The sequence below is a fragment of the Paralichthys olivaceus genome, chromosome 5 (assembly GCF_024713975.1).
Source record: "Paralichthys olivaceus isolate ysfri-2021 chromosome 5, ASM2471397v2, whole genome shotgun sequence".
Lineage (NCBI taxonomy): Eukaryota > Metazoa > Chordata > Actinopteri > Pleuronectiformes > Paralichthyidae > Paralichthys > Paralichthys olivaceus.
Genome location: NC_091097.1, coordinates 506,177 through 532,500, shown reverse-complemented (window position 1 = coordinate 532,500; position 26,324 = coordinate 506,177). Strand labels below are relative to the sequence as shown.

The window sequence follows — 26,324 nt, the reverse complement described above, 5'->3', positions numbered from 1 at the left end:
GATTTCAGTTGAAACTTAAATTTAAACTCAAAGTTTCCAGTTTATTTATTTTACCACAACATTTAACCGCTGCTGCTGAACGACCTTGTTCAGTCGTTTTGTTTGAATTGTTTTAGTTTAATATTTTTAGACTTTATTCTATAAATGTCTCTCTCTCTCTCTCTCTCTCTCTCTCTCTCTGCAGTGATATTAAAGTCCTAACGAAATGAGCGTCAGCGGTGAGACTTTTTGACTTCTCGACTTCTTGACTTCTCGACTTCTCGACTTCTCGACTTCTCGGCTTCTCGACTCCACGTTTCCTCTTGTTCCTGAAGCACCATCGTTTTTCACGCTCCTGCACCGGATGATAAACAAGTTATAAAATCTGTTCCTGTTCTTTGCTGTTGTTTCTTGCTGCACGATGAGCATGTTCCACCTGACGCTCTACCTCCGACACCACCAACTAACCGACCCGACACCGGCGACCCCTCCTGGACACATCGACCTCCTTGTTGCTTCCTCTCGCTACACTCTCTCCGATCTGTCGTCATGGTAAACTGACGTGTTACTGAATCTCTGTGCCACAGTTCGGACATCGGAGCTAACTGACGGACGTGTTTTCCACTTTTTGATGCCAAAAGAATCAGAAACTGAAGCGATGAACTGTTCGTGTCTTTAACGTGAACGAAGGAAAGAAAAAGACAAAGTGTCCAAGTGTTTCCTGTTGTCTGTTACGCACAAACACCAAGATAGACGAGTGCTGCCTCCTGGTGGTCGAATCCCAGAGACTAAAGTCCTGACGTCAGCTGCTGTTCGACGGCTCGTCGTTCCATCAGTCGCTCTGAAAAAAGGACGTTTCCTTTCATACATTGACACAAACAGCTTCCACCACATGTACGACTGGAAACACGAGGACTCATCTCTGAAACGCTTTGAACATATTTTACAGCGTTCACTTTCTAACGACAAGTTTCTCTGTTGATTAAACAGAAATTTAAAATAGACCGTTATCTTCTCTGATAGCCACGTGTGGCTAACATTAGCAGTGCTAGCACTAGTGGTACACTCACAGCAGTTGTGTTTTAACGTGTGAGTCGCTAACACACGTGTTGTGCACAGATAAATCAGGACCCCCCCCCGCCCTGTGCATGTTTACAGTAGTATTTACACAAAGCTTTTACATCCGACGTAGCCTCATTTAGCACGAGCGCTAACTGAGTAGCACTTTGTAAATAAACAGTATTCATTGTCGTGAGCAGTCACTGACCCACAATCCACTCGCACACAAACTGTGGGATTTTAGAAAATGTTGCTGCTGTTGAGTGACCCAACATTTGAACTTTGCACCAATCGGACGTCGTCTCTGAGGTCGGGTGGGGTCGGGTGGGGTCGCCCTGCGTTCACGTCACATGACATGGCAACGACCTGTAGGTGTTGACGCCATTAAAGTTGTTTGAGGATGAAAACAGTTTGTGCTGAACGATGATGTCAGACGTCCGTTTGTCTGGCTTTCAGATGTTTTCATCAAGTTGTCACCAAAATAAAATCAGGGTTTTCAGATAAATGTCCCAGTTGTCATGACGATGCTGTCTACGCCTGATGCAGATGTTCTGACGGGGACAACGTGTCCTCCTGTATGTAGCATGCCTGTTTACTAATCACATTATGCAAAGAAAAAAAATCTGCTCCGTGTCGTACGAACGATGAAGCCTCTGATTCCTGCTCGGACTCCAACACGGTTTTAACGGACTTTGCTTGCGCTACCTCTCAGAGTCGCCTCACGTGTTTCACTTTGATGATTTGAACTGACTGTTAAAACTATTGTTTGTGTTTGAATCTGTTGTTTCTGTTGGAACTTTATCATTTATACAGACGTCCACCCTTAATTCTGCTGAAACAGTTTCTGTACATGGAAAAACTACTGGAGTGTATACGTATACACACACACACACACACACACACACACTCATATACATATATACATATATATATATATATATATATATATATATATATATATATATATATATATGAGTGTGTACAAGTATATTATATAATTACTTTGTCTTAGACGAAGAAATGAAAAGTTCTGAGGAAGATTTATCAGTAAATGCAAAATTTAAATCACTGTTCATTTATCATAAAACTACAAACTATAACATTTTCAGTCAAATCAATCTAAAAATATGAGTCGACTACGTCCTCAGATATTTTCCTCTCCCTCTCTGGAGTCGGCTGCTGATTTCTAACAAAGTAACTGAGAAATAAATATGAAACGTGACGTTTCTTTCTATTTAAATTATGAACTTTCTTTATCAACATGGTTTTAATCTTCTTGTAGTAATCGGTTCTCTGACACGATTTACCTCTGAATCAACAGTTTCACATTAAAATGAGGAGAAACAGCTGGAAGAGAGAATCTGAAACATGATGGAGGTGCAATAAAAATCAACTCACACAAAAACAACAACACAGAAATATAAAGTGTATAAAACTGAAGAGAACTTTTCATTTCTATCACGTCTCCTGTTCACACTTTAAATCACACTTTTCTTTGGTCTTGACTCTGTTGTTGTGGTTTTCTTCTCTTTTGTAAAAGCTCTTCTGAGACCTGATCTTTGTATTTTTATATTTCTATTCTCATCCTCTGGATCTTTTGTATTGACGTGGTGATCTACTGTTTGTAAAGCTCGGTATAACCTGCTTCCTGCTTGCTCTTTTTAAATGCCAAAGTGAGGGGACACTGTAAGCATGACTCGACCGTCACCTCCTGTTTATGATCGACACACTGGACTGTGCCTGTGCATGCCTTAACCTGACTGAGTATTCAGATTCAGATATTCACATTTATCAAAGATGATTGAAGGGAATAAATTCCAGTCAAATACAAACTCCTCCAAGTCTGTGGATTCATGAATCATCCTGAAACGTGACCAAAGTACGCCTCTGTTATAACTCTAATACAAGCTCACAATCATTTTACTTTGAAATGAGTAAACTGAAATAATAATATCATCTACAGTCTGATCAGTATTTAGGCCTCAGCTCTCGTTAAAGTCACGAACCTACAGGAAGTGGATGTTTATTAATGCAGCAAATGTTTATCTGAATTCAGTTTGAAGAAACTTATCACCTTAAACATGATGCTTTTATTTTGTTAAACATCTGTGCTTTTATTTTGCAGGTTTTTGTAATGTGCGATGAAGGAGAAATGATGGGGGGAGCGAGTTCTGAGTCTCTTTCTAGGATGAGAGAGAGCAGGTTGTCATGGTAACCATTGGCAAGGGAGTGCAATGCAGCGGGTGGTGTTGGGATGGGGCCAAGAGAGAGAGAGAGAGAGGGAGAGAGAGAGAGAGAGAGAGAGGTCTGATTCCTCTCCTTTAATAAAAGATCTCTCTCTCTCTCTCTCACTCTCTCTCTCTCTCTTTCTCTCTCCTTCATTTGAATTTCAGATTCTTATAAATTATTGAGAGAGTCGAGCTCCGAGGAAACAGGAGGAGAGAAGAAGAGACAGGCTCAGGTTAGGAGAGGAGGGGAAGGAGAGGAGGAGAGGAGGGGAGGAGGGGAGGAGATGAAACAGAAAGAAAAGAAGCAGGAAAAATAAAAACTGGAAAAATGGTTTGTGTTGTTTGTGTGAAGGTTTGAAAAGTTAAGGCTTGAAAAGGAGGAGGGAGAGAAAAAAACAGGAGGAAGAAAGAAGGACAGATAAGGAAAGAAGGGAAGGAAAGAAGGGAAGGAGAGGAAGCAAACGGTGCAAAATCAACCAGAAGACAGAGAGAGGATGGAGGGGGGAGGAGGTGTGTCATAATGCAGCTGAGGAGGAGGAGGAGGAGGAGGGATGAATAGGAAGAAGAAGAGGAGCAAGAAAAGGAAGAAGAGGAGGAGGACGAGGAGGAGAAAGGAAGAAGAGGAGGTAGAGGAGGAATGAAGGAGGTAGAGGAGGAATGAAGGAGGTAGAGGAGGAATGAAGGAAGAAGAGGAGGAATGAAGGAGGTAGAGGAGGAATGAAGGAAGAAGAGGAGGAATGAAGGAGGTAGAGGAGGAGGACACACGTCGTCCTGTTGTCACCACTGTTGATTAATCCACAGCTGAAAATAGGATTTCTATATAAAAGCTTGTTTTATGAGATGAAGGTTTTAAAAGCAGGTTGTGACGAGGCTGCGTCTTTCTGCTGCTGTTAGTTAGTTAGTTAGTTAGTCTGTTAGTTAGTTAGTTAGTTAGTTAGTTAGTCTGTCTGTTAGTTTGTTTGACTGTTAGTTAGTTAGTTTGTCTGTTAGTTAGTTAGACTGTTAGTTAGTCTGTTAGTTAGTTAGTTAGTTTGTCTGGTAGTTAGTTAGTTAGTTTGTCTGTGAGCAGGATGAACACGTCAGATTTAAACTGTAAACAAATCTTTTTGAACTTGTTTTCTCAGAATCATTTCTGGATCTTGTTGAGGACTGATGATATTTTATCTTTTTATATTTGTGTGTGATCTGGTGCAGAATGATGAGTTCTTCATCAACAGATCAACTCTGGATTTTAAACAACGACACTTGAGTTTTTAATTTCATCTGCTGAACTGACTTGATTCCAGTTTTTGTGATCTGAACTGTGAAGCTGATTCTTGTGACAGTGACGGACCAGAAGCTAAAGACACCAAAGTATGAGAGGAGACAGTTGCAGAGAATTAAAGTCGACCTTGAGGGATTTCATTATCCTGCTCCGACTCAATTATCTGATCGATGGATTCAATTAGAGAGGAGTTGCCTCTTCAGCCTGATCCTCATCTGCTGCCGTCCAGTCCCCTGTGATGTCCCCTGTGAGTCTAATGAGACAACTGTCCCTCGTTCAAAGACGGTTCTGGACAAATGAATCGGCACAGAGCACCAAATAAATAAATAAAGAAGGTTTTTAGGTCAGGAAATGAAAATGCTCTTTCTTCAGGTTCTTGGTCGTCATGTTATCACCACAGAAACAGAAACGTTTCACATGTAAACAGTTTTATTTGGATCGTACGCAGTTTTACACATTCTTTGGTTTGAACGTTTCATTTTCTTCATTTTATCTGTGGACGTTTGTCAGTTTTTAAATAGAATCTGTCAGAGCAACAAACACACAAAGAGATCCAACGTGTCAGATCACAATGAGCTTCTTCTGAACAGTTTCTTCCTCCTCCTCCTCCCCCTCACTGGCCCGGCAGCGCCCCCAGCAGGCCGTTGGCTGTGGTGAAGAGGTTGATGGGTGATGACCCGTCAGTGATGAGGGTGGATTTCAGCCCCAGAGCCTGAAGCATCTTCACCTGCAGGAGAAACAGATGTTCACACCCGAGGCTCAGATTAACTTAAGGAGTGGACGAAACTGTGATCAGGCAGCAGCGCCACCTGCAGGACACAGCTGGTCTAAAACTAAACACTGACCTGCGAGTCAGTACTTTTAAATAAAGTTATTTTAGTGTCGGCCTCAGCGGCAGCAACCGTGCAGTTCAACCATCACGTGACTCGTCGCTTTGTGTATTTTAACAAACAGTGTGTACTTGTATTTCAACGGTGTGTACTTGTATTTCAACGGTGTGTACTTGTACAGTACCTGCAGCTCAGGTCCGGCTCTCGCCATCTCCTTCAGCGTGTCGCTGCCCAGACTCTGCACCAGCTGACTGAACCTCTGACTCTCGATCTGAGCGAGTCGATCCTGCTTCTCCACCTCCAGATGATCCATCTGCTTCTTGTAGCTCAGCTCCTGCTCACGAGCCTTCGCCAGCCGCTGCAGCTCCGCCTCCTGCACACACACGTTCACATCTTGTCTGAGATCTGCACACGTCAAGTTTCTAGCAGCACACACACACACACACACACACACACACAGGTCAGAGGTCAGAACGTACCGCCTCGATGCTCTGAGCCTCGGCCTTCAGTTTGGCCTCGTTGACGGCCGCCTCCCCCTGGATACGAGCCGCCTCTGCCCGAGACTGGGCCTCCGCCTTCGCTGCTCCTGTACTCTCCACCGCCGCACTGACACACACACACAAACACACACACACACTCTCTTTGATTTTGTTCGATCACAGTGAACCATCATGGAACCAGCGTCGCTTCTGTGACGTCTCAACAACATGAGACGAGTTTAAACTGTTAGTGTTCACGTTTCATCTCAATAAAGATCAAATTGAAAAAATGAACTGGTCAGTGTCATCACATTTACACATACATTACTTTTCTCTCCATCTGGGACAAACTGTGTAACTGTGACTGTGTAACAGCGCCCCCTGCAGCCACATGTGACAGCTGTGACTCAGTCAGAGAACATGAAGGAAGGACTCACTGCTCCTGGAGGAGGTGCACTCACCTGAGAGCCTCCAGCTCCAGCAGCTCCTTCCTGGCTCTCTCAGCCTGAGCCTGGTCTGTGATCCTCTGCCTCTCCAGCTTCCCCCGAGCCTCCTGCTCCAGACGCTCCGCCTCGTGTCTGAGGAAACACCAAACCAAGAGAAAGAGCTCAAGAGCTGCATGTGTGTGAGGCTCAGCTCCAACAGCACAGGGCATCAAGACCGCCCTCACACGATCCGGCCCCAAACTAGAACTAATGAAAAACACAATTACATCAACTATTGGACATCTGCAGCCAAAACCCAAAGCAGACTCCAATGCTGTTTATCCCTAAACAGACAATACTCCAGATTAGCTGAGCTCTGTCACCGACCCCAGCCTGAGGAAAACGTTGACTATGTCCAGACTCAGCAACCACAGCCTGAGAGACAGGCCGACACAGACAGACGTGTCTGCTCTGTCCACACAGACGGGTAGAGACAGAGCAGCACTTCCTGCTGCACTGTGACGCAGACATCAGAACGCAGCTCTACACGAACTTTACACACACGACCCCAAACAAACTCTCAGACCAAGAACAACTTCATCATCTACTGGGAGAGAAAAGAGCCACTGCTGCAGAAGCTGTAAAATATGTGAGTGTCACAGAAGAAGAGAGAAGCTGCACAACAAGCTGCTCACTGATGAACAGACTGATCCTCAGATAGATCAGTTCTGTGATAATCACCTCTGTGCGATACACACCTTTTTTAAAATACATATATATATATATATGTGTATATATATGTGTATATATATATATATATATGTATGTATTAATGATGTATAGTTTAGTTTTGTTGAGGTAATGCATTGTTTTATTTTGTTTTGTTGTTGTAACGCTTTGGCAATGTTGTGGTGCACAGTCATGCCAATAAAGCTTATTGAATTCACTCACTCTGAACTGAATAGAGTGAGTGAGAGAGAGAGTGTGTGTGTGAGTGAGTGAGTGAGAGAGTGTGTGAGTGAGTGAGAGAGTGAGTGAGAGTGAGTGAGTGAGTGAGAGAGTGAGTGAGAGAGAGAGTGAGTGAGTGAGTGAGAGAGTGAGTGAGAGTGAGTGAGAGAGAGAGAGAGTGAGTGAGAGAGAGAGTGAGAGAGTGAGTGAGTGAGTGAGAGAGTGAGTGAGAGTGAGTGAGTGAGTGAGAGAGTGTGTGAGTGAGTGAGAGAGTGAGTGAGAGTGAGTGAGAGAGAGAGAGAGTGAGTGAGAGAGAGAGTGAGAGAGTGAGTGAGTGAGTGAGAGAGTGAGTGAGAGAGTGAGTGAGAGAGAGAGTGAGTGAGAGAGTGAGTGAGTGAGAGAGTGAGTGAGAGAGAGAGTGAGTGAGTGAGAGAGTGAGTGTGTGAGTGAGAGAGTGAGTGAGAGTGAGTGAGAGTGAGTGAGTGAGTGAGAGAGAGAGAGAGTGAGTGAGAGAGAGAGTGAGTGAGAGAGAGAGTGAGTGAGTGAGTGAGAGAGTGAGTGAGAGAGAGAGAGAGTGTGTGAGTGAGTGAGAGAGTGAGTGAGAGAGAGAGTGAGTGAGTGAGTGTGTTTCGGACCGTGCAGTGGCCTCCTGGGAGTTGGTGGTGATCTCGATGGCGAGCTGGACGCTCTTCTGCAGAGCGTCTCTCGTCCTCTGGTCGACGGGCTCCACGGACTGGATGTCCACGCTGCTGATCACCAGGTTGTTCTGGTTGAAGCGAAGACACGGACGAACCACCAGCTTCTCGTCGAAGCCGAACACGGCTGAGCAGATGATCCGGTTTGAGTTCTGCCGAATAAAAAGAGTACGAGCGTCAGTCTGCTTCTTTCTGAACCTGATGGCGTCTGAGAGAGAGGACGGTGAAATACCAACCTTGTGGAAATCATCAAACTGCACAGAGGCCACGGCGCCTCTGACCCGCGAGGCGATGGCTTTACAGGCGTCTCCCACAAAGTCCGGCACGGAGAACAGAGCGGCTGCATCGGCAGCGTTGGCAGGAAATTTAATATCAAAGTGCCTGAAAAGAAAAGAGTCCTGGTCAGAGACGATGAATTCAGATGACGTGTGTGTGACATGTGTGTGACACATGTGTGTGACGTGTGTGTGACGTGTGTGTGACACGTGTGTGACATGTGTGTGACACGTGTGTGTGACGTGTGTGTGACGTGTGTGTGACGTGTGTGTGTGTCTGTGTGGTCACCAGTTGTAGGACAGCTGCAGCTGCAGGCGGGCGTGGTCGGCCGTCTCTATGGTGATGATGTCTGTACAGAAGTCTGGTCCCAGCAGGAGACAGACGGCCTTGATGACGTTGGGTCTCTTAGGTTTGTCTCCGGACAGCGACAGCACGGTGAACTGCTCGTCAGGTCCCAGCATCACCATCTCAGGACCGAACACCACCCTGAAGACAAAACCCCGTCAGCTGGTGTCCTCAAACCCCCCCGACCAAACCCCACCCTGAAGACAAAACCCCGTCAGCTGGTGTCCCCCTCCATCAGGAGCCCAGTCCCACCTGGCCTTCTTCTCCCTGTAGTCGTACACCTGGACGGCGGCGTTGTGGGGGACCCTGTAGGACACGACCCGGGTCTTGTCCCTGGGCTGGCTGCTTTCGATCATCGTCCGGTCTGAGCGGTTGGCCAGCGGGTCGATGGGAGACGCCATCAGCGCCTCCACCTTAGCGGGAAGCTGCTTCTGCCACAGCTCCTCGTCCTGGGTCAACATGTAGGTGTGGCCGATGACAGCTCGCACCTGAGAGGACAAGGACACACCGAGACTTTGAAGAAGCTCCAACAACTCTGAGTCCGTCTTTAAGATCCCAACACATCCCACAACTTCTACTTGTATCAACTCAACGTACGTTTCAGTTTCTTCAACTCGATTCACAGGAAGAGAAAAAAAAACACGTTAAGAATCAAAGTTCTGAGCGGACCTTTCCGGTTTTGATGTCCCGGACATAGATTCCTTCGTTCTCGTCCAGCGGGATCGCGTGTCGTCTCACCATCACCTCCACTTCAGTGGGCGGGACGTACTCGACGGGGCCACGCAGCATCCAGCGGTCTCCAGGGCGACGCTGGACGCCGCCCCTCCGGGAACGTTTGGCCTTCTCCGGCTCCTCCTCTGCGGCCTGCTCGTCCTCGGGCTGGCAGAGAGAACGGTGGAGAGAGAGGAGGAGGACGGAGACAAGGGTTAACATGGCGGTGCACTGGAGCGGGGGAGGAGGGGGAACAGAAGGGGAGGGGGCCAGGGGGAGGAGCTAAGAGTAAAATAAAAACCAGAAGGTGAAAGAAAAGAATTGAAAAGGAGGAAAAGGAGGAGAAAGGATGTGATGATGAGGGATCATGTGTTGAGAGAGGAGGGGAGGGAGGGGTTTGATGAAGGAGGAGAAGAAAGAAGAAGAAGAAGAAGAAGAAGAGTGGAGGTATAATGAGTTAACCAGGTTAGGAAGGAGGGAGGAGACAGAGGAGGACAAACAGCTGACACCACCTGACACAGGCCGAGGGGCCCCAAGATGTCAGGGGCCCCTCGGCCTGAACTCTGTTTATAAAGGTCACATCATTGATAACTGGATCGACTTTTAAAGGTCATGTTGGTGATTTGATTTCAGAATCACTTTATCATCAGCAGAGAGACGAGCGTACGGCGGACACACGGGTGGAGCACAGAGAACGTCTTGTCCTCAGACGCGTCCCTCCCTTCTCCGGGACATTCCTGAGATAAGCTCCGATCTAACACACGACTCCACCTCTGTTTACTTTTCAAATCTCTTCTCATCCATCAGCAGGTTTCACAAGAGCAGCTGGAAGAGAGTGCAAACGTCTGAGTCACAGCAGAGACATGACTCCTCCCTCTCTGCTGACCCCTCCCTCAACATTTATTTAACGTCTCCTCTTGTGATTTTTTTTGTTTGGTCCCATCTGCTAACATGGAGGAGCTCAATGAGCTATACTGCAGCCAGACACCAGGGGGCGATCCAGATTCATGTCGTCCATCTTTATTTAGTCTGTGTCAGTCACAGACGTTAGAGGATGTTGAAACCTGCCCGCTGTTACCACGGTAACCACCGTCCTCACCTCCTCGGTGTCGTTGAACGCCTCCACGGCTCTCAGCACCAGACCCTCCTCCTCCGACAGCACGTACACGTCCTGGATGCCCTGTTCAAGGCGCTCGCCAGGCTGCAGGAAAAAGGAGCGCTCGCCCTGACGGAGGGAAACGACACAGAGAGAGAATATTACAAAAACTCAAATCTAAGAAAGTGAAACGTGACGAAGCCTCGCTGAGCTCAGTTCACGTCAACTAAACAGCTGGTTACGATAATATCTTACGACAAGCGAGGATCTTAACGTTGTGGTGAAATAATAATAATAAAAAAACAGATTATTTATTTATTGTGTTGAAACATCTGAAAAGTTCAGATTGAAGACAGATGAGATCAAAGTGTAGTTGAGGGTGTAGAGATGAACTGAATCAAGTTTAAAGGATTTCTGGTGTGAGTCACCTTCACCACCCTCTTCTGGCCCAGCTGAGGTTTCCCATCAGGTCCGACCGGGTCCAGGATGACACAGTACTGACGGCTGCTCAGGGTGGTCACGTCCACCACCCCCACCACCTCCTCTGCCACCGAGGGGATATGAGCCTCCCTGTCAGCCATGGTCACCAGCCACTCCCCCCCTGTGCGGCGTTCCCGGCCGCCGGCGTCCTTGAACGGCCGCAGGGCGCGAACATGGAGCGCTTTCTGATGAGACGGAACAAAACATGGAATCTGTCGTCACAGTTTAAAGATCCTCGACACAGATTTTATTTTCTTGTGTCACATGTTTCTCAGTTTGTATCAACGAACCAAACTTTGGTTTTTGCATTTTAAGGCAAAGACGCTTCAGGTAAAAACTTTTTCTTTCGTTCTCTGTTTTTCTTTCACATATGAACTCAGGTCATGTTGTGTAGTTAGTGTTTCCAAGTGGACGTCTTCGTCTTCTACGTGTACGGCTCCTCTTCTTCATCCTGAGAGATTTGTGTTCTTCTAGTTTCACGTCCGTCACGTGTTAGAAACCTCAGAGACACGTCCGCTCGCTCACTGGGAAGGTTCAGGCCATTTTACCTTGTCCGTCAGGATGAAGGCGTCCACGATGTCAATGACTTCTTCATGAGCACCTGGTAGATACGCTCCCACCCTTCTGACCAGCCACTCCTCACCTGACACACACAGACAGGGTCACAGGTAACACACACACACACACAGACACACACAAAGTAAAAATAATCATGACGTCAATCATACCTGTGACCCTGCGGACTCCTCCTCTGTCCACGCCCTCTTTACGAGCTCTCAGTCTGATGGCCTGATTCTCTCTGATCACTGTCGCCTTGATGGTTTCCAGAACCGCCACCTCCTTCCTCGGGATGTACGTCCCTGACACACACACACACACACACACACACACACACACACACACACACACACACACACACACACACACACACACACACACACACACACACACACACACACACACACACACGTTTCATTGTATGTTGTATATATTGAACATGTTATTTACAGTTCTCAGACTCATTTATTGAGTTTTTAAATTTCTATTAACATCCATGTTTGTAAAGAGAGAATAATTATTAAAGTACCTGGTCCTTCAAACAGCCACTCGTCTCCAGCGACTCTCTTCTCTCCGCCCTCCTCCTCAAAGTCCAGCAGAGCCTGCAGACGCAGCGCCGTGTTGGGATACACGATCTGCAGCGGCGTCACGTCCTGTCGCACAAACACAACACGTCAGAGGAGAGCGACAGAAGATCAAACTGAAACATGTTGAGTGTGATCATTTTATAAAATGATGTTTTCATGAATGTGTGTGTGTGTCTGTGTGCACAGACCTGCTGGACCTCCTCTCCTGGGTACAGTGGGAACGGGTCCTGTGTCAGACGGATCTCCAGGTCGGCGTGACGGAGCTTGGCCTGACCCGACTGGTCAAAGAGGACTTGACCGTTGTCGTCACGGGAAACAGGGTTGACGACCACGCAGCAGTGACGCGGCGGCACCATGATCATACGCACCGGTAAAAAGAGCACTCTGGGAAATAATGAGAATTTATCATCACACATCAATTTTTATAGTTTTATGTCGTTTAATAATTTTGTGTTTTCATTTTGTAAAACATGAAATTTAAAGGTTTTTATAAACAAAGTGAAAAATAATGAAAACATCAGAAAGTCGTTTTGAAATGACTCATTGTGTACGTGTGTGTGTGTCTGTGTGTGTGTGTCTGTGTGTGTCTGTATGTGTATGTGTGTCTGAGTGTGTGTGTCTGTGTGTGTGTCTGTATGTGTGTGTCTGTGTGTGTGTGTCTGTATGTGTGTGTGTGTGTGTGTCTGTGTGTGTCTGTGTGTCTGTGTGTGTGTCTGTATGTGTGCGTGTGTGTGTGTCTGTGTGTGTCTGTATGTGTGTGTGTGTCTGAGTGTGTGTGTCTGTGTGTGTCTGTATGTGTGTGTGTGTGTCTGAGTGTATGTGTCTGAGTGTGTGTGTCTGTGTGTGTGTGTGTGTCTGTGTGTGTGTGTGTGTCTGAGTGTGTGTGTCTGTGTGTCTGAGTGTGTGTGTCTGTATGTGTGTGTGTGTCTGAGTGTGTGTGTGTGTGTGTGTGTCTGTGTGTGTCTGTATGTGTGCGTGTGTCTGTGTGTCTGTGTGTGTCTGTATGTGTGCGTGTGTGTGTGTGTGTGTGTCTGACACCAGAACATGACACAAAGATGTGATAGTTGTTTCTCATTGTTGTCAAACAGACGTAATCCTGAGTGATAATCAGTCACTATGACGACAGGTCAAAGTCCCGCCTCCTACAGACAATGATGATTAAATCCACAGTGACAGTGATTGATTGACAGCGTCAGTGTGAACTCTGCTTTTGTTTCCAGACTCTTACTCAACATGTTAAATATAACATGTGACTCAGACATGTGACAGCGTGTGCACACACATCGTTCACCACGAACACAACGGACAAAACACACAATGAGATTCCAACACACAGGCGGAGTCTGGGTGAATGTGAAGAGGATTCTGGGAAAATAAGAAGCTGTTGAGACACTCAGCTTACTGATGAGGACCAATCAGAAGAGGACGTGGGCGTAACCGTTTACTAAAGTTTGTGTTCAGACTAAAACACAAAACCAGAGTTTTCAAAATAAAACGAGATCAGTTCACACGAGTCTCTGATCCAGAGGCTGGAAAACTCTGCCAGGCGTAACCGTAGCAACAGTGATGAGTTTTAAAACTATAAGGAGTCAGTGTGGGCGGAGCCAGAATAAATAAAGTCGACCCTCTGACCTTTCGTTGTCCTGGCGGATGTAGGTGAGAGGTCCGATCTCCACACGGGCGATGTTCGTGTTCTGGTCCAGGACGTGGATGTAGTGATGAGGAGGGATTCGGATGATTGACGCATCCACCGGCCCCTCAAACTCCGCTCCACGATTTCCTCCCTTCTTCGACATGGTTGAGTACTGCAGAGAGGAGAGAGACGTTCGTGAAGTTCTAAAACCTCGAGTCACCGGTTTGTGTCCGACAGCGACTGTAACGACAACACAAACACAACGACGTCACGTTCAGAGAATAATTCATCGTGATGAAAACAATCAGTCGTATTCATAGGACCAATATTTATGTGAGTGTGATTTGATAGAAACAAAAAACTGAGTGAATTTAGATGCATTTCCACAAGGAGACTGCTGGTGGCGCTCTACTGAGGTTCTCGTTTCTCGTGCTGTTTCGTACAAAGACCCAGAAACTCAAAGGTTCATCAGTCAAACTTTTCATTTTCAAGAGAAACACAAAGAAACAACGAAACAAGTGAAAAAACGACTAAACGACTGAACGATCATCAGCTCGAACAAAACATGAATCTAACAAAGCTGCGGAAGGAACTTTCTCCTTTGATCCTTATTCAAAATCACAGTGTGGGATCAAAGGTCACAGAGTCGAGTCTCTTCAGGAGGCGGATTGATTAACAGTGTGTGTGTGTGTGTGTGTGTGTGTGGGGGGGGGGGGGGGGTGTCAGGGAGAGAACAACTTGTTCTTCCTCTCATCAGTGTTTAAACAATGAAGAAGCTCGACTGGTTTTATTTCTGCAGGTTAAACAAACAAAAAAACGGAATCAAAGCCTCAGTTCAAAGCCAAAAGGTTACCCTGGTTAATTGGTTAATAGTTACAGGTTATCTGGTTACCCTGGTAACTTGGTTACCCTGGTTACTTGGTTAATAGTTACAGGTTACCTGGTTACCCTGGTAACTTGGTTACCCTGGTTACTTGGTTAATAGTTACAGGTTACTTGGTTACCCTGGTAACTTGGTTACCCTGGTTACTTGGTTAATAGTTACAGGTTACCTGGTTACCCTGGTAACTTGATTACCCTGGTTAATAGTTACAGGTTACCTGGTTACCCTGGTAACTTGATTACCCTGGTTACTTGGTTAATAGTTACAGGTTACCTGGTTACCCTGGTAACTTGATTACCCTGGTTAATAGTTACAGGTTACCTGGTTACCCTGGTAACTTGGTTACCCTGGTAACTGGTCCCAGTTAAAGAAGGTTGGATTAACTCTGTGTTTGAGAATACATGTGTTTCTTTGCTGTTTCAGTGAAACGTTCAGAGTATTTGCTCTGTTTACAGTTTTCAGTCAGTTCTTGAAGTTTTCCACGTTAAGAAGCTTTTTCGTCTTTGTTCAGTCTGACACTAATAAAGTTCAAGTAAAAAATAGAAAAGGTAACATGATCCAACTTCCTTGATAATAAAGTACGCAACACCAAACCTCCATGACACAACCTCTGAAGTGAGCGTTCTCTTCCTGGTTACACCCCGCGGACACACGGCACAGTCACAGTTCGACCCTCTAATGAATCCTCACGAAGCTGTGAAGAGTTCGGCCGGTTGTATTCAGACTTTGAGCGGCTCTGGTTTCACATGAAGCTTCACTAAACATCTTCTGCCTCGTGTTCAAGACAACACAAGTTTTACCTCGTGACGCAGAATTCACTGTGATTCAGTGATGAACTTCAAATCTGGAGATTTTAAAGCGGAGTTCGGAGACTTCTCACCTCGTCCCTGTGAGACGCTGGTCCTGGTCCTGGTCTGCTCCTGGTCTGGTCCTGGTCCTGGTCCTGGTCCTGGTCTGGTCCTGGTCCTGGTCTGGTCTGGTCCTGGTCTGGTCCTGGTCCTGGTCCTGGTCTGGTCCTGGTCCTGGTCCCGTCAGACTGATCAACCTGCAGTAAACAGGAAGAAATCTGCAGCTGATCGCTAAACTGGTGGGCGTGGCACCCGATGACGTAACCAGTAGTCACGTGGTTTACGGACACTGGTGCAGAGTGACGTCATCATGACGCTGATAAACATAATGATTTCCGGATGTGATTTTTATTCAAGTTTTAAAGATTTCTATTTCCTCTTCACGTACTTTTATATTATCTTGACTTTTGTGAGTCGACGCTTAAGAAAATCACAAAATCATTTTTTATCATTAACTTCACTTCCGCAAGCAGAGGAGCTTCATTTCTAAATATTTAGAATCAATGTTGATGTGCAGAAACTTAACATTCTTAAGTTTTCAGTTGTAATAATGAATATTTATGAGTATTTATCAAATTACTATTCTGCCCCCTGCTGGTCAGCAATGAAACATCCATTTCTTCTTCTGTGTTCTGGTTTTATTTGAAATGTGGATGAAAGAAGATGAACACTTTACTTTGAGAACAGTTTAATCAAGCCACAGTAAATATACATTTACTATAAAGACGTGTATTTACACAAACGTACAAAAGAACATGTTTCTTTGTAAAACTCTCAACTTCCGAGCTGCGGTGCGTTCAGGTCCAGGGGAATTTCCTGAGACTCTGAGGTGAGGAACACAGAACTTCTCTTTCACACAGAGGTCACATAATCACAGGACAAAACAGAACACACCGGTTTAACAATGTTCTTCTCTGATTACACATGTTCACTAGTACATGCTAAATACTGTGTCCACACGCTGCAGGACACACAACATTTAAGAACAAGCTGTTATAACAAGGAGGAAGCTCAGGATTCTGTTTTCTTTACAGTAAATATGTGAAAATATCTGTACAAAGACCTTTGGTTGAATATCTGCTCCAGGATTTACCTCTAGTGTTCAATATACATATTTAGATAACTCATTTAAATAATAATGTGGCTAAAATATCAAAAAATAGTCTGAATATTATGTTCACGTCTTCCACTGAAGAAACATGAAATGAGCTGAACATGCTTCTTTTCCCTTTGTTTAAACTCCATTTTCACAGGTCACTCCACAACGTGGAAGAAGAAGAAGAACTACACGTGGTTAAAGATCAACTGGTATAAAATAGATTTTCTTCTTAAATACTTTTAACGTAACATTTGAAATGTTCAGACGAGTTCGAACGAGAACTGAAACTGAAACGCCAAGAAATAGCGACACTAATGATAAGTCAAGATGGACAACAAGAATGTTCCCAAAAGTGAAGCCAAAACATCTCTACCGCCCCCTGGTGGCTGGCTCCACAATCACTACTGCACAGACTCTGACTCCAAGTGACGACATCACCACAAGATGGCAGCGTTTGTTTGTGAGATTTATTAGCTTCATTGCTGGAGGAAGTGAGAGAAAGTGTTTAAATATATTTATAATATTTCAGTTTTAAGTATTTCCTCCACACGGGGCGCTGCAACAACATCCACTGAGAAACAGTGACAGTGACGCTGGTGTTTCCTCTTTTGTCTCCTTGTTTGGTCTCCTCCACCCTCAGGGGGAGGAGCTGCTCTGACAGTGTTTTGAAGCCTCACGTCCAAAATGTTTAATGACATTTTAAAAAAACCTTCGACCTTCAAAGTAAAAAACTTTGATTGAGGTTTCTGACTTTTTAAAAAGGAGCGAACGCTTTAACTGAAACGTTGTGAATAAGTTCTTACGAAGGAAACGTTTAACTCATGTGACTGATCAGCTGTTTCCACCTGAACAGAAAACATGAAGAGAGAATAATTACAACTTGTCTTAATATTTTCTCTGGTTGATCAGCGACTGCTTTTGTTTCTTATTGTCAAACAACTTGTTTGAGTGTTTGCTGACCTACAGCGCCCCCTTCTGACCAAACTACACAGCCTCATTTAAATCTGCCAAATTGGCATTTTTTTCTTTTCCTGTTTTGCAACATTTCAAATTCACTCGATGGAAAAACCAAAAGCTGAGCTAATAGACTCAAAGCCACTCCTTCAGTGAACGACCCGTCACGTGACCCGTCACGTGATCCGTCACATGATCCGTCACGTGATCAGTCACATGATTAAAGGTTTGAGTTAAATCTCAGCTCCAGCCTCAGGAACAGGAAGTGACAGTTAGGACGTCAGGACTTCAGCTCTGTAAAATCTAAAATCTAAAACTTCATGTTTCAACATTAGTGTTTAACAATGATCATGAAAACGTGCTCAGGAGTCTCTGGTCACCGTGACGATGCTGCTCCAGCGTCTGGTTCATGTTCGATAAGACACGAGATGATGCAGGATCCAAACCAGACGTGAGTGAAAGATGCAGTTTGAGAGTCTGGAGGAAACATGGAGGAGAAGAAGCGCTGGTGTTGGACCTCTGACCAAGTTGTCAAACATCCCTCCATCATCCCTTCATCACCCCTCCATCATCCCTCCATCACCCCTTCTCTCTGTCTGTTTCCCTTCCTGAGTTTGAAGCTGGATATATATAAATATATTTCTATATAGATGTGGGAGACATCTTCAGTCCAACATGGCGTCCAGCTGGTCGGCCAGGTCGTCGAACATGTTGCCGATGTCGTCCAGGATGGTTCCTGCAGACTTCACTGAGTTTGCTCCGCTGGTGAGAAAAGACACAATAAACCAACATTAATGCCAAATACACAAAAATATAAATACAACAGTTTCCTGATTAGACTGTGTTTGTATTAAAACACAGAAACACAGAACATTAACCTTCACTAACCTGAAGCTGTCATTTTTCCCTCAGTGATTTTACAACGTAGAGAAACTGAAGCAACGTTAAAGAATCAGATCACTGTTTTATTTTATCATAAAAAAAAAAGTGAAACCTTCACGACCTGAGAACAGAACGCTGGGCGGCGTCTTTCTGTTCCCACCGAGAATCAAACCCCAGTGACGCCACCTGTTGTTCAGTGAGTCGTTGTTCAGCGCCATCTTGTTTTCTTAAACCAGAAGTAACCATATTTGGAGAGTAGTGGGTGGAGCCTGACTTTGAGCTTGAGGACACGCCCACCTACACCTGCACCCATTAGACGGGACTAGCTTCTATAGAAACGAGTGGAGTCGCCCTCTGCTGGTCAGGGAGAGAATTCAGACACACGTACGTCTCTTCTATGAACCGTCTGTGATCTCAGGTCTAATCCAAGTCATCACAGACACTTTGTCTCCTGGACGATAGACTGATTTACTTCCAGTCGATGTTTTTTCTTTGTGATTCTCGTCCACACTGAGACGACAGGTCGCCACCAAAGGTCAGGAGGTCATCGACATCAGCAGAGTTCATCCTCACTGAAGCGTGAGACTTGACGGGTGAGCGGTGACGAATATCCAACCCAAAGTTTGAACGGTTCTTTGTGTCTTACCTCTCTGAGTTGTCGTCCAGGTTCAGTTTCCTCTCCACAGCCTTCAGAGCTGCTTCCAGAGACGTGCTGGTTTGATCCAGTCTCTGCTGAACCACCTCAGTCCCACAGGACGACTCCGGGACCAGATCCGGACCGACCACACACACCTGAGGCCTCGCCGCTGTCAGAGACGGACTCTGAGGGGCCGAGGCTGAAGACGAGGTCTGGGCCGGAGCTGGAGGCTCGTGGACCAGAGAGGACGGAGCGGTGAAGGCCAAACTCTGAACCACACTGACGGTGACGGCTGGAGTCGAGTGTCCAGCTGCTGAGGATCAAAACCACGACGTTCCAAAAGAGACAAAGAGAAAGATCAAAGACTCAACTGCTGAACGTCCAAACGTGTGTCTGTGTCTGTGTGTGTGTGTGTGTGTGTGTGTATCTGTGTGTGTGTATCTGTGTGTGTGTGTGTGTCTGTGTGTGTATCTGTGTGTGTCTGTATCTGTGTGTGTATGTGTGTATGTGTGTGTATCTGTGTGTGTGTGTGTGTGTATCTGTGTGTGTATCTGTGTGTCTGTGTGTGTGTATCTGTGTGTGTGTGTGTGTCTGTGTGTGTATCTGTGTGTGTCTGTATCTGTGTGTGTATGTGTGTATGTGTGTGTATCTGTGTGTGTGTGTGTGTATCTGTGTGTGTGTGTGTGTGTATCTGTGTGTGTGTATCTCTGTGTGTGTATCTGTGTGTGTGTGTGTGTATCTGTGTGTGTGTGTGTGTGTCTGTGTGTGTGTGTGTATCTCTGTGTGTGTGTGTGTATCTGTGTGTGTGTGTGTGTATCTGTGTGTGTCTGTTTCTGTATCTGTGTGTGTGTGTGTGTGTGTGTGTGTGTGTGTATCTGTGTGTGTGTGTGTGTGTATCTGTATCTGTGTGTGTGTGTGTGTGTATCTGTGTGTGTGTGTCTGTGTGTGTGTGTGTGTGTGTCGTACCTTGTGCAGCCAGCAGACTGTGACGTACAGGTTTGGGGGCGACAGTAGGAGGTTTGGGGGAGAGTGGGGGTTTGATCTGTGACCCTGTAGCCGGACTGGCCGGCCGCTCTACACCCGTGTCACTGATCCTCAGACCGACGCCCTCTCCGCTCTGTGGTCTACTGCCGGACGGCGAGCGATGCTGCCCCGCCTCCTCTCGACTGGGGGAGCCTCCTCCCTGCTCCTTGTCTCTGGGTTTCTGTCGGCGTTTCACCGTGTCCGACTCCTTCAGGTTAAACTCGGGCACCTCCAGGTTCTTGGTTGCCTGTTTGTCCGGCGGCTCGAGCACGGCCTCGGCCCTCGGGGGCCCCGGAGCTTTGGGCCTCTGTTTGATGGTCAGGTTTCCCTCCTCTGCGAAGGGGATGCACTCGCTGGAGCTGTTCTGAGGCGACGCCGAGCTCCCCAGGTCTTTTGGTTCTTCCTCCTCTGAGTCGGACTTCACTCCCCGGTCGGGCTCGGCGCCCATGTGGGCGGGGATGCACTCGCTCTGTACCCTCCTCCTCACCCCCGGAGCCTCTCTCACTTCCTGTCCTGCAGAGATGAGGGAAGGGGAGGGCGCCTCCTGGTGGCTGAGCTCTGGTGTGGGTCCTGGGGGGCTCCTCCCCTCTGTGCTTCCTTCCAGAGCAGCAGCGATGCTCCTCACGCTGCCCGGACTGTCCGTCACCACCCGGCCTGAAGATGAAGACGTGCTGCTGTCGCTCAGCTCGCCGCTGGTGGTGCTGCTGACTGAACTCAGTCGTTTCGGGGGGGGTGGAGGAGGACCTTTCTTCCGGGCGCGCACAGCGAATGATTGACTGCGTCCCACGCTGCCGTTCTTCTCTGGACTCGACTGCAGTCGAGCCAGCTGACTGCGCCCCGGCTTGCGGGTTAATGTGGCGTAGGACGGCAGGTTTCCAGAATGGAGTACGGGCTCCTCATCGTCATCATCAGGCTCGCCGTCCGACAGAGCGTAGCGGGTCATGCTCTGGGTGCGTTTCTTGGGCAGAGTCCGGGTGTGGTCCGCAGGGCGGGGAGATGAGCTCAGTTCTGTGGAGCCACAGTGAGAATGAAGGTAACTAAAACCCTTCAGTGCTGGCGAGCCATGAGGGGAGGGGCCACAAGATCCCGACAGTCTGGGCTTGGCCGGGATGGCGGGGTACTTGAACACAGTGGCCGTTCCCAGAGGAACCTGCTTGGGCAGCAGCTGCTGCTGCAGGGGCCTCTGGTCCCAGCCCTCAGGGAGGTTCCTCTCCTTGGCCGAGCCGTCGTCCAGGCTCTCCTGCGACCAGCTGTGGGGGGTGATGGAGGCTGTGGGAGGTTCCTGGGAGCGGCCGGAGCCTCTGGAACGGACGTCGATGCTCTCCTGGCTCTGGGACATTCCCACCGCATTCTTCATGGCCAAACCTTCCTCGCAGCCGCCGTAATGCCTGGATATGGCCGTCTGTAGCTCGGCACTCAGCTCGCTGTCCTGGAAGGTCAGCATCTTTGGGGTGTGAGGGGAGGAGTCTGAGTCGGCCGGTTCGATGGCGACCAGGTGGAGGGCTCCGGGGCCTCTGCGTCGCAGCGTGTCTTGGCCAGATTCAGCGTGGAGGATCGCCCTCTGGATGTCACATAGCTTCTTGACCGCCAGCATTAACTTCTTCTGGTGTCCTGGAGGGAAATGAAACCGTCAAACCACAGTGACACGTGACATGTTACACGTGAACATGTGACACGTGAACATGTGACAAACGTGACATGTGAGACACGTGAACATGTGTGACACGTGAACATGTGTGACACGTGAACATGTGACGTGTCCTCACCGAGCTTGATGATGCCGATCTCCTGCAGATCCTCCCACGTCAGGTCTTTGACGATGCTGATGCAGTCGTAGCCGTTCTCAGAAAGTCTTTTGTGGTACTGAGGGAGGCCGATGGCGCTGAGCCACTCGCCCAGGTCCGACTGTGAGAGAGGACATCAGCGTCATCATCTGGAGTCACAGTGAAGTGAGATCAGTGTGTTCACTGCTGAACTTACTGGGATGTACTCCGGCAGCCACTCGGGGATGTTCATGTTGTTGATCTCCATGGAGATTTTCTTGCGGTGGCCTGGTTTGGTCACTCCGATGGCGGTCAGATCCTGCAGACAAAGAACAAGAACGCTGAGTCACAGGATGGTTCTCCTGTTCCTTAATCGATAACGTGATGAGTGTGTGTGTGTGTGTGTGTGTGTGTGTGTGTGTGTGTGTGTGTGTTACCTCAGGAGTCATCCTGCTGATGGTCGGTACATCATATCCAGCACTGAGGAAGTTTCCTGTGTAGTGTTGCAGCTGGAACTCACTCAGCCACTGGTAGATGGCTTCAGCATCCTGAAGCACACGAGACGCAGCAGAGAAACAGGAAGTGATGCGCAGCTGTGAAGCTTTGACTCATTTGGTCTTTAAAGAAAACGCTTCTTATACTTTGTTTGAGGAGGTGATGTAAGAGTTTGAATGGTTCAGTCACTCTACATTTATTTAGTATTCTTTCATATATTTGTTAATTCTGTAGTTCACACGGGATCTGTACCTTCCCCTCCAGCAGCTGCTGAGGTCGAACAAACTGCTGAGAGAAACTCTGCTCCGCGGGTTTCTGCACCGTCACCGTCTGTCTCCGAGGAGTTCCACCTGCAGTGACATCACAGATCAGCTGCTGACAACGTCTCAGAAACACAGTTTGTTCTGACGGACAAACACCAGCTGCTCCTACGACACTTTAAACTCACTTCAAATGACTGAGAAGTGAAGAGGGAAAGAAAAGTGTAGAAGAAAAGGGTTGAAAATGTGGCTCCTCATCATTTCTTTAATTTCTCTGGAGAATAGGAAATATAAAAAATCCCCTTTTCTTTCTCATTCATCTGAAACTATTTAAATAGCCTGTAAAGACTGAACATGTGAAGGTGAACTACGTTCGACGAATGTGATAAAATATAAGAAGTACCTGCAGGGAGATCAGGCTGGTCGCTTAGATCTGAGTGTCCAGAATCAGCAGCAGGGGGCGCTGTCTGCATGGAAATACAACCGAGACAGAGAGATTGATTGAGACGTGTGGAACCACCTCAGAGTGAAATCAATCCTTCGTGATATAATGTTTCTTATCTTGTGTTCTTTGTATTTCTGTAATATTCTCATATTTTATAGTTTCATCTCAAATGTTTTGTCAATTTGTGTATTTTAACATTTAACTAACGAGGACGTTGAGTCTGTGCTCGTTAGTTAAATGTGTTCAACCTTAAAGTATGAAAAGATTTTTGTGTCTTCTGATGAAATGATATAATATATAAAATATATAAAATCTTAGTAACGTCTGACACTGTCTATAAAAAGTAGATTGGAATCTATGTAAATAATAAAATAATACTGTTGAAACGGTCTGACAGTACTTTGTGTACCTTGTTGGTGTTGTTGTCATGGTGACCGCTGTGGTGCGGGAAACCGTTGGGGGTGTTGTTGCTCTCGGTGCTCTGTCCACTCCCGGCGCTGCGGGTGCTGCCCACGCTGCCTGTGCTCCCGACGCTGTTTCTGTCGCCTGCTGCAAGCGAGACGACAAAATTGAAATTGACCACGTAAAGGTATGAGGGGTGGGGTCAGCAGCAAAGGGCGGAGTCAGGCTGTAGGAAGCAGCGGGCCGAGCGGCGGGAGGGACGACGGGCAGGATGCAGAGCAGGGGGGCGGGGTTTAAATGTTACTGTAAACTTCAGGATCATATGACGAGTGTTTCAATCTAAAAACAAGATCCTCATCTCAACGACTCGTTACAGGAAGTGAAGAACAGGATGTGATGTCACTCTGCTGTTGCAGTGGCAGCACGGAGGAGGACAGCGAAGAGTGTTTGGACTCCACACACCAAGGCCGCGAGGCGTCACGAGGAGACACGAGGCGTCATGAGGCGACACGAGGCGACACGAGGCGTCACGAGGCGTCACGAGGCGACATGAGGCGTCACGAGGAGACACGAGGCGTCACGAGGAGACACGAGGCGTCACGAGGAGACACGAGGCGTCACGAGGCGACATGAAGCGTCACGAGGCGACACGAGGCGTCACGAGGCGTCACGAGGCGTCACGAGGAGACACGAGGTGTCATGAGGCGTCACGAGGCGTCATGAGGCGTCACGAGGCGTCATGAGGCGACATGAGGCGTCACGAGGAGACACGAGGTGTCATGAGGCGTCACGAGGCGTCATGAGGCGTCACGAGGCGACATGAGGCGTCATGAGGCGACACGAGGCGTCACGAGGCGTCATGAGGCGTCATGAGGCGTCACGAGGCGTCACGAGGCAACATGAGGCGTCATGAGGCGTCACGAGGCGACATGAGGCGTCACGAGGCGTCATGAGGCGACACGAGGCGTCACGAGGCGACACGAGGCGTCACGAGGCGACACGAGGCGTCACGAGGCGTCACGAGGGGTCATGAGGCGTCACGAGGCGTCATGAGGCGTCACGAGGCGACACAAGGCGACATGAGGCGTCACGAGGCGACATGAGGCGTCATGAGGCGACATGAAGCGTCACGAGGCGTCAAGAGGCGTCACGAGGCGCCATGAGGAGTCACGAGGCGCCATGAGGCGTCACGAGGCGTCACAAGGCGTCACGAGGCGCCAGGAAGCAATTTTAAATGGCGTGCAGCAATATAAGGTGACATCATGTAGTGACATCAGGAGTCATGAGACGACATGAGACATTTTGAAATGGCGTGAGCTGATGTGAGCTGACGGCGCTGTCACATGTTGTCGACAGCGGCAGAGTGGCGGTCTCAGTGTGTGGGGTCCTGATGCAGAGCGTTGAGCGGGGCAGCGATGCAGCTTCAGAACAGCCGGGGCAGGAGAAGCCGTCGTCCGGGGACTCTTACCATGACATGAGTCTCTGAGGACCCAGATGTCCTCGAAGGGACACCCAGACTGAGACAGGCGGCTCGGAGACAAACCTATCAGACACAAAGACTGTGTTCTGTCAGGGACGGACCGATGGGGGCAGTGTGGAGACGGTTTTGAGTTTTACGTCCTGGTCTCTGACAATGTCCAGGAGAAGATGTTGACATGATGTTGACACCGTCTGACGCTACATCGCCTCAAAACAAGCGTCCAACTTTCACCCTCAGCAAATGAAAACACAGCATTTCCACAAACAACCCCAGAGGTTAGAGTTAGGATGAGTTCAGGTTCAAGCAGCAGTGAAGAGAACAAACACCAGTGAGCGGTGACGAGGAACAAATGGATCCAGAAGAAAAGCAGCTGAGTTGATATGAATCGAGATGAGCTGTGTTTGGTGTGTGTGAGTTACAGCTCAGACACTTCAGGGTTGTGACACTAGGGGGCGCAGGTCCACCACCAGAGGTTCAGTGATACACTCCTGTGTCCTGAGTGTGTGTGTTCTGAGTGTGTGTGTGTGTGTGTGTTCTGAGTGTGTGTGTTCTGAGTGTGTGTATGTGTGTTCTGAGTGTGTGTGTGTGTGTGTGTCCTGAGTGTGTGTGTGTGTTCTGTGTGTGTGTGTGTGTGTGTGTCCTGAGTGTGTGTGTGTGTTCTGAGTGTGTGTGTGTGTGTTCTGTGTGTGTGTGTGTGTGTGTGTGTTCTGTGTGTGTGTGTGTGTGTGTGTGTGTGTGTGTGTTTGTGTGTTCTGAGTGTGTGTGTGTGTGTGTGTGTGTGTGTCCTGAGTGTGTGTGTGTGTGTGTTCTGAGTGTGTGTACCTGTGCTGGTAGTGAGGCCGTTGGCGAGCGGCAGCACCACGTGGGTGGGGGGTGCGTACAGAGTGTAGGAGTCGTCGGTCTGCGGGGCGGAGCTGAGGCTGGAGGAGAGGGGGGCTCTGGACAGCGACTGCTGGCGCTGGGTGGGCAGAGAGGCGTGTCGGGACAGGGTGCCCCCTACAGGGGGAGGGGGGGGGGGGCAACAGGAGGAGGGGGAAGGGGGTTATCAAGCTGATGGTTAAGGTGGAGGTGAGAGATTAAGACGATGATGGAGGGATGGAAGCAGGAGGTGGGGGGGGTGCATGGGATGTTCTGGAAGCAGGCGGGTTGGGGGGGGGGGGGCACTTCCTCCATGACGGAGACTAAACTTTACACTTTCACCTCCAACACTAAAAACTTCTCTCGTGTTAAAATGTTCATTTTTTTCCTCTCGGCGTTTTTATTTCTGCAAAATGAAAATGTGAATAAAAACATCTGGATGGAAGCAGTTCTGATGTTTCCATCAACGTTCTCGTGACGTGACAAACTGAGCGACCACAGAGACGCCATGTGACGCCTCCTTCATTTGCAACTGACCGTTTCTCCGGCTGATGACCTCCACGATGGACGGAGGGAAGAAGCCGACTCGGTCCGTCCCTCTCGGGCTGTCATGGATGTGGCCTTTCCAGCGTCCGTCCACGTGCTGCTCCATCACCTGCAGGCGACGAGCCAACAAGTAAACCACGCGGGATTCTGAGTCGT

At 47.9% G+C, this 26,324-nt stretch overlaps 3 protein-coding genes across 23 annotated transcripts in view; 1 reads left to right on the top strand and 2 right to left on the bottom strand.

Annotated features, from left to right (window-relative positions):
- LOC109643250 (trafficking regulator of GLUT4 1) overlaps nt 1–2,873 on the top strand; it is a 7,653-nt gene extending 4,780 nt beyond the window's left edge. The window contains exon 5 of the mRNA XM_069525540.1: nt 185–2,873. Within this exon, the coding sequence (XP_069381641.1) occupies nt 185–201 (17 nt within the window). The 3' untranslated portion in view covers nt 202–2,873. The remainder of the gene's footprint in view (nt 1–184) is intronic.
- A 1,853-nt stretch (nt 2,874–4,726) lies between these two features.
- mvp (major vault protein) lies at nt 4,727–15,755 on the bottom strand. Of its 12 annotated transcripts, none has more exons than XM_069525480.1 (18): nt 15,432–15,755; nt 15,357–15,385; nt 13,593–13,765; nt 12,149–12,344; nt 11,903–12,026; nt 11,544–11,675; nt 11,364–11,458; nt 10,764–11,000; nt 10,339–10,464; nt 9,198–9,521; nt 8,781–9,016; nt 8,472–8,669; nt 8,144–8,288; nt 7,848–8,059; nt 6,301–6,417; nt 5,840–5,966; nt 5,545–5,733; nt 4,942–5,257 (listed from the first exon to the last, which is right to left on the bottom strand). In XM_069525480.1, exons 3-18 carry the CDS (start codon nt 13,754–13,756, stop codon nt 5,144–5,146), a joined length of 2,736 nt encoding a protein of 911 aa, XP_069381581.1. In that variant the 5' UTR covers nt 13,757–13,765; nt 15,357–15,385; nt 15,432–15,755; the 3' UTR covers nt 4,942–5,143. The 12 variants fall into 12 exon arrangements, with proteins under 12 accessions (XP_069381586.1, XP_069381581.1, XP_069381580.1 ...); XM_069525479.1 differs by having other exon boundaries at nt 15,357–15,413; nt 15,454–15,755; XM_069525478.1 differs by having other exon boundaries at nt 15,357–15,413; nt 15,465–15,755.
- Nucleotides 15,756–15,995: 240 nt separating this feature from the next.
- Nucleotides 15,996–26,324, bottom strand: part of LOC109645663 (caskin-2-like) — a 35,438-nt gene continuing 25,109 nt past the window's right edge. For 4 of the 10 annotated variants that reach the window (XM_069525462.1, XM_069525463.1, XM_069525467.1 and 1 more), the window contains 12 exons: nt 26,160–26,277; nt 25,587–25,760; nt 24,753–24,827; nt 23,292–23,431; nt 22,841–22,904; nt 22,430–22,527; nt 22,120–22,230; nt 21,900–22,001; nt 21,686–21,824; nt 19,863–21,530; nt 18,906–19,209; nt 15,996–18,139 (listed from right to left, as the gene is read on the bottom strand). In XM_069525462.1, coding sequence (XP_069381563.1) covers nt 18,043–18,139; nt 18,906–19,209; nt 19,863–21,530; nt 21,686–21,824; nt 21,900–22,001; nt 22,120–22,230; nt 22,430–22,527; nt 22,841–22,904; nt 23,292–23,431; nt 24,753–24,827; nt 25,587–25,760; nt 26,160–26,277 — 3,090 coding nt within the window. In that variant the 3' untranslated portion in view covers nt 15,996–18,042. The remainder of the gene's footprint in view (nt 18,140–18,905; nt 19,210–19,862; nt 21,531–21,685; nt 21,825–21,899; nt 22,002–22,119; nt 22,231–22,429; nt 22,528–22,840; nt 22,905–23,291; nt 23,432–24,752; nt 24,828–25,586; nt 25,761–26,159; nt 26,278–26,324) is intronic. The other 6 variants (XM_069525464.1, XM_069525465.1, XM_069525466.1 and 3 more) reach the window with 6 other exon arrangements.

Coding starts and splice junctions, on each gene's coding strand:
- mvp (XM_069525480.1), bottom strand. CDS start 13,756: ATGTCGAAGAAGGGAGGAAATCGTGGAGCGGAGTTTGAGGGGCCGGTG. Junction 12,345..13,592: donor ATCCGCCAGGACAACGAAAG/GTCAGAGGGTCG, acceptor ATTATTTCCCAG/AGTGCTCTTTTTACCGGTGC. Junction 6,418..7,847: donor TCCCAGGAGGCCACTGCACG/GTCCGAAACACA, acceptor GTGTTTCCTCAG/ACACGAGGCGGAGCGTCTGG.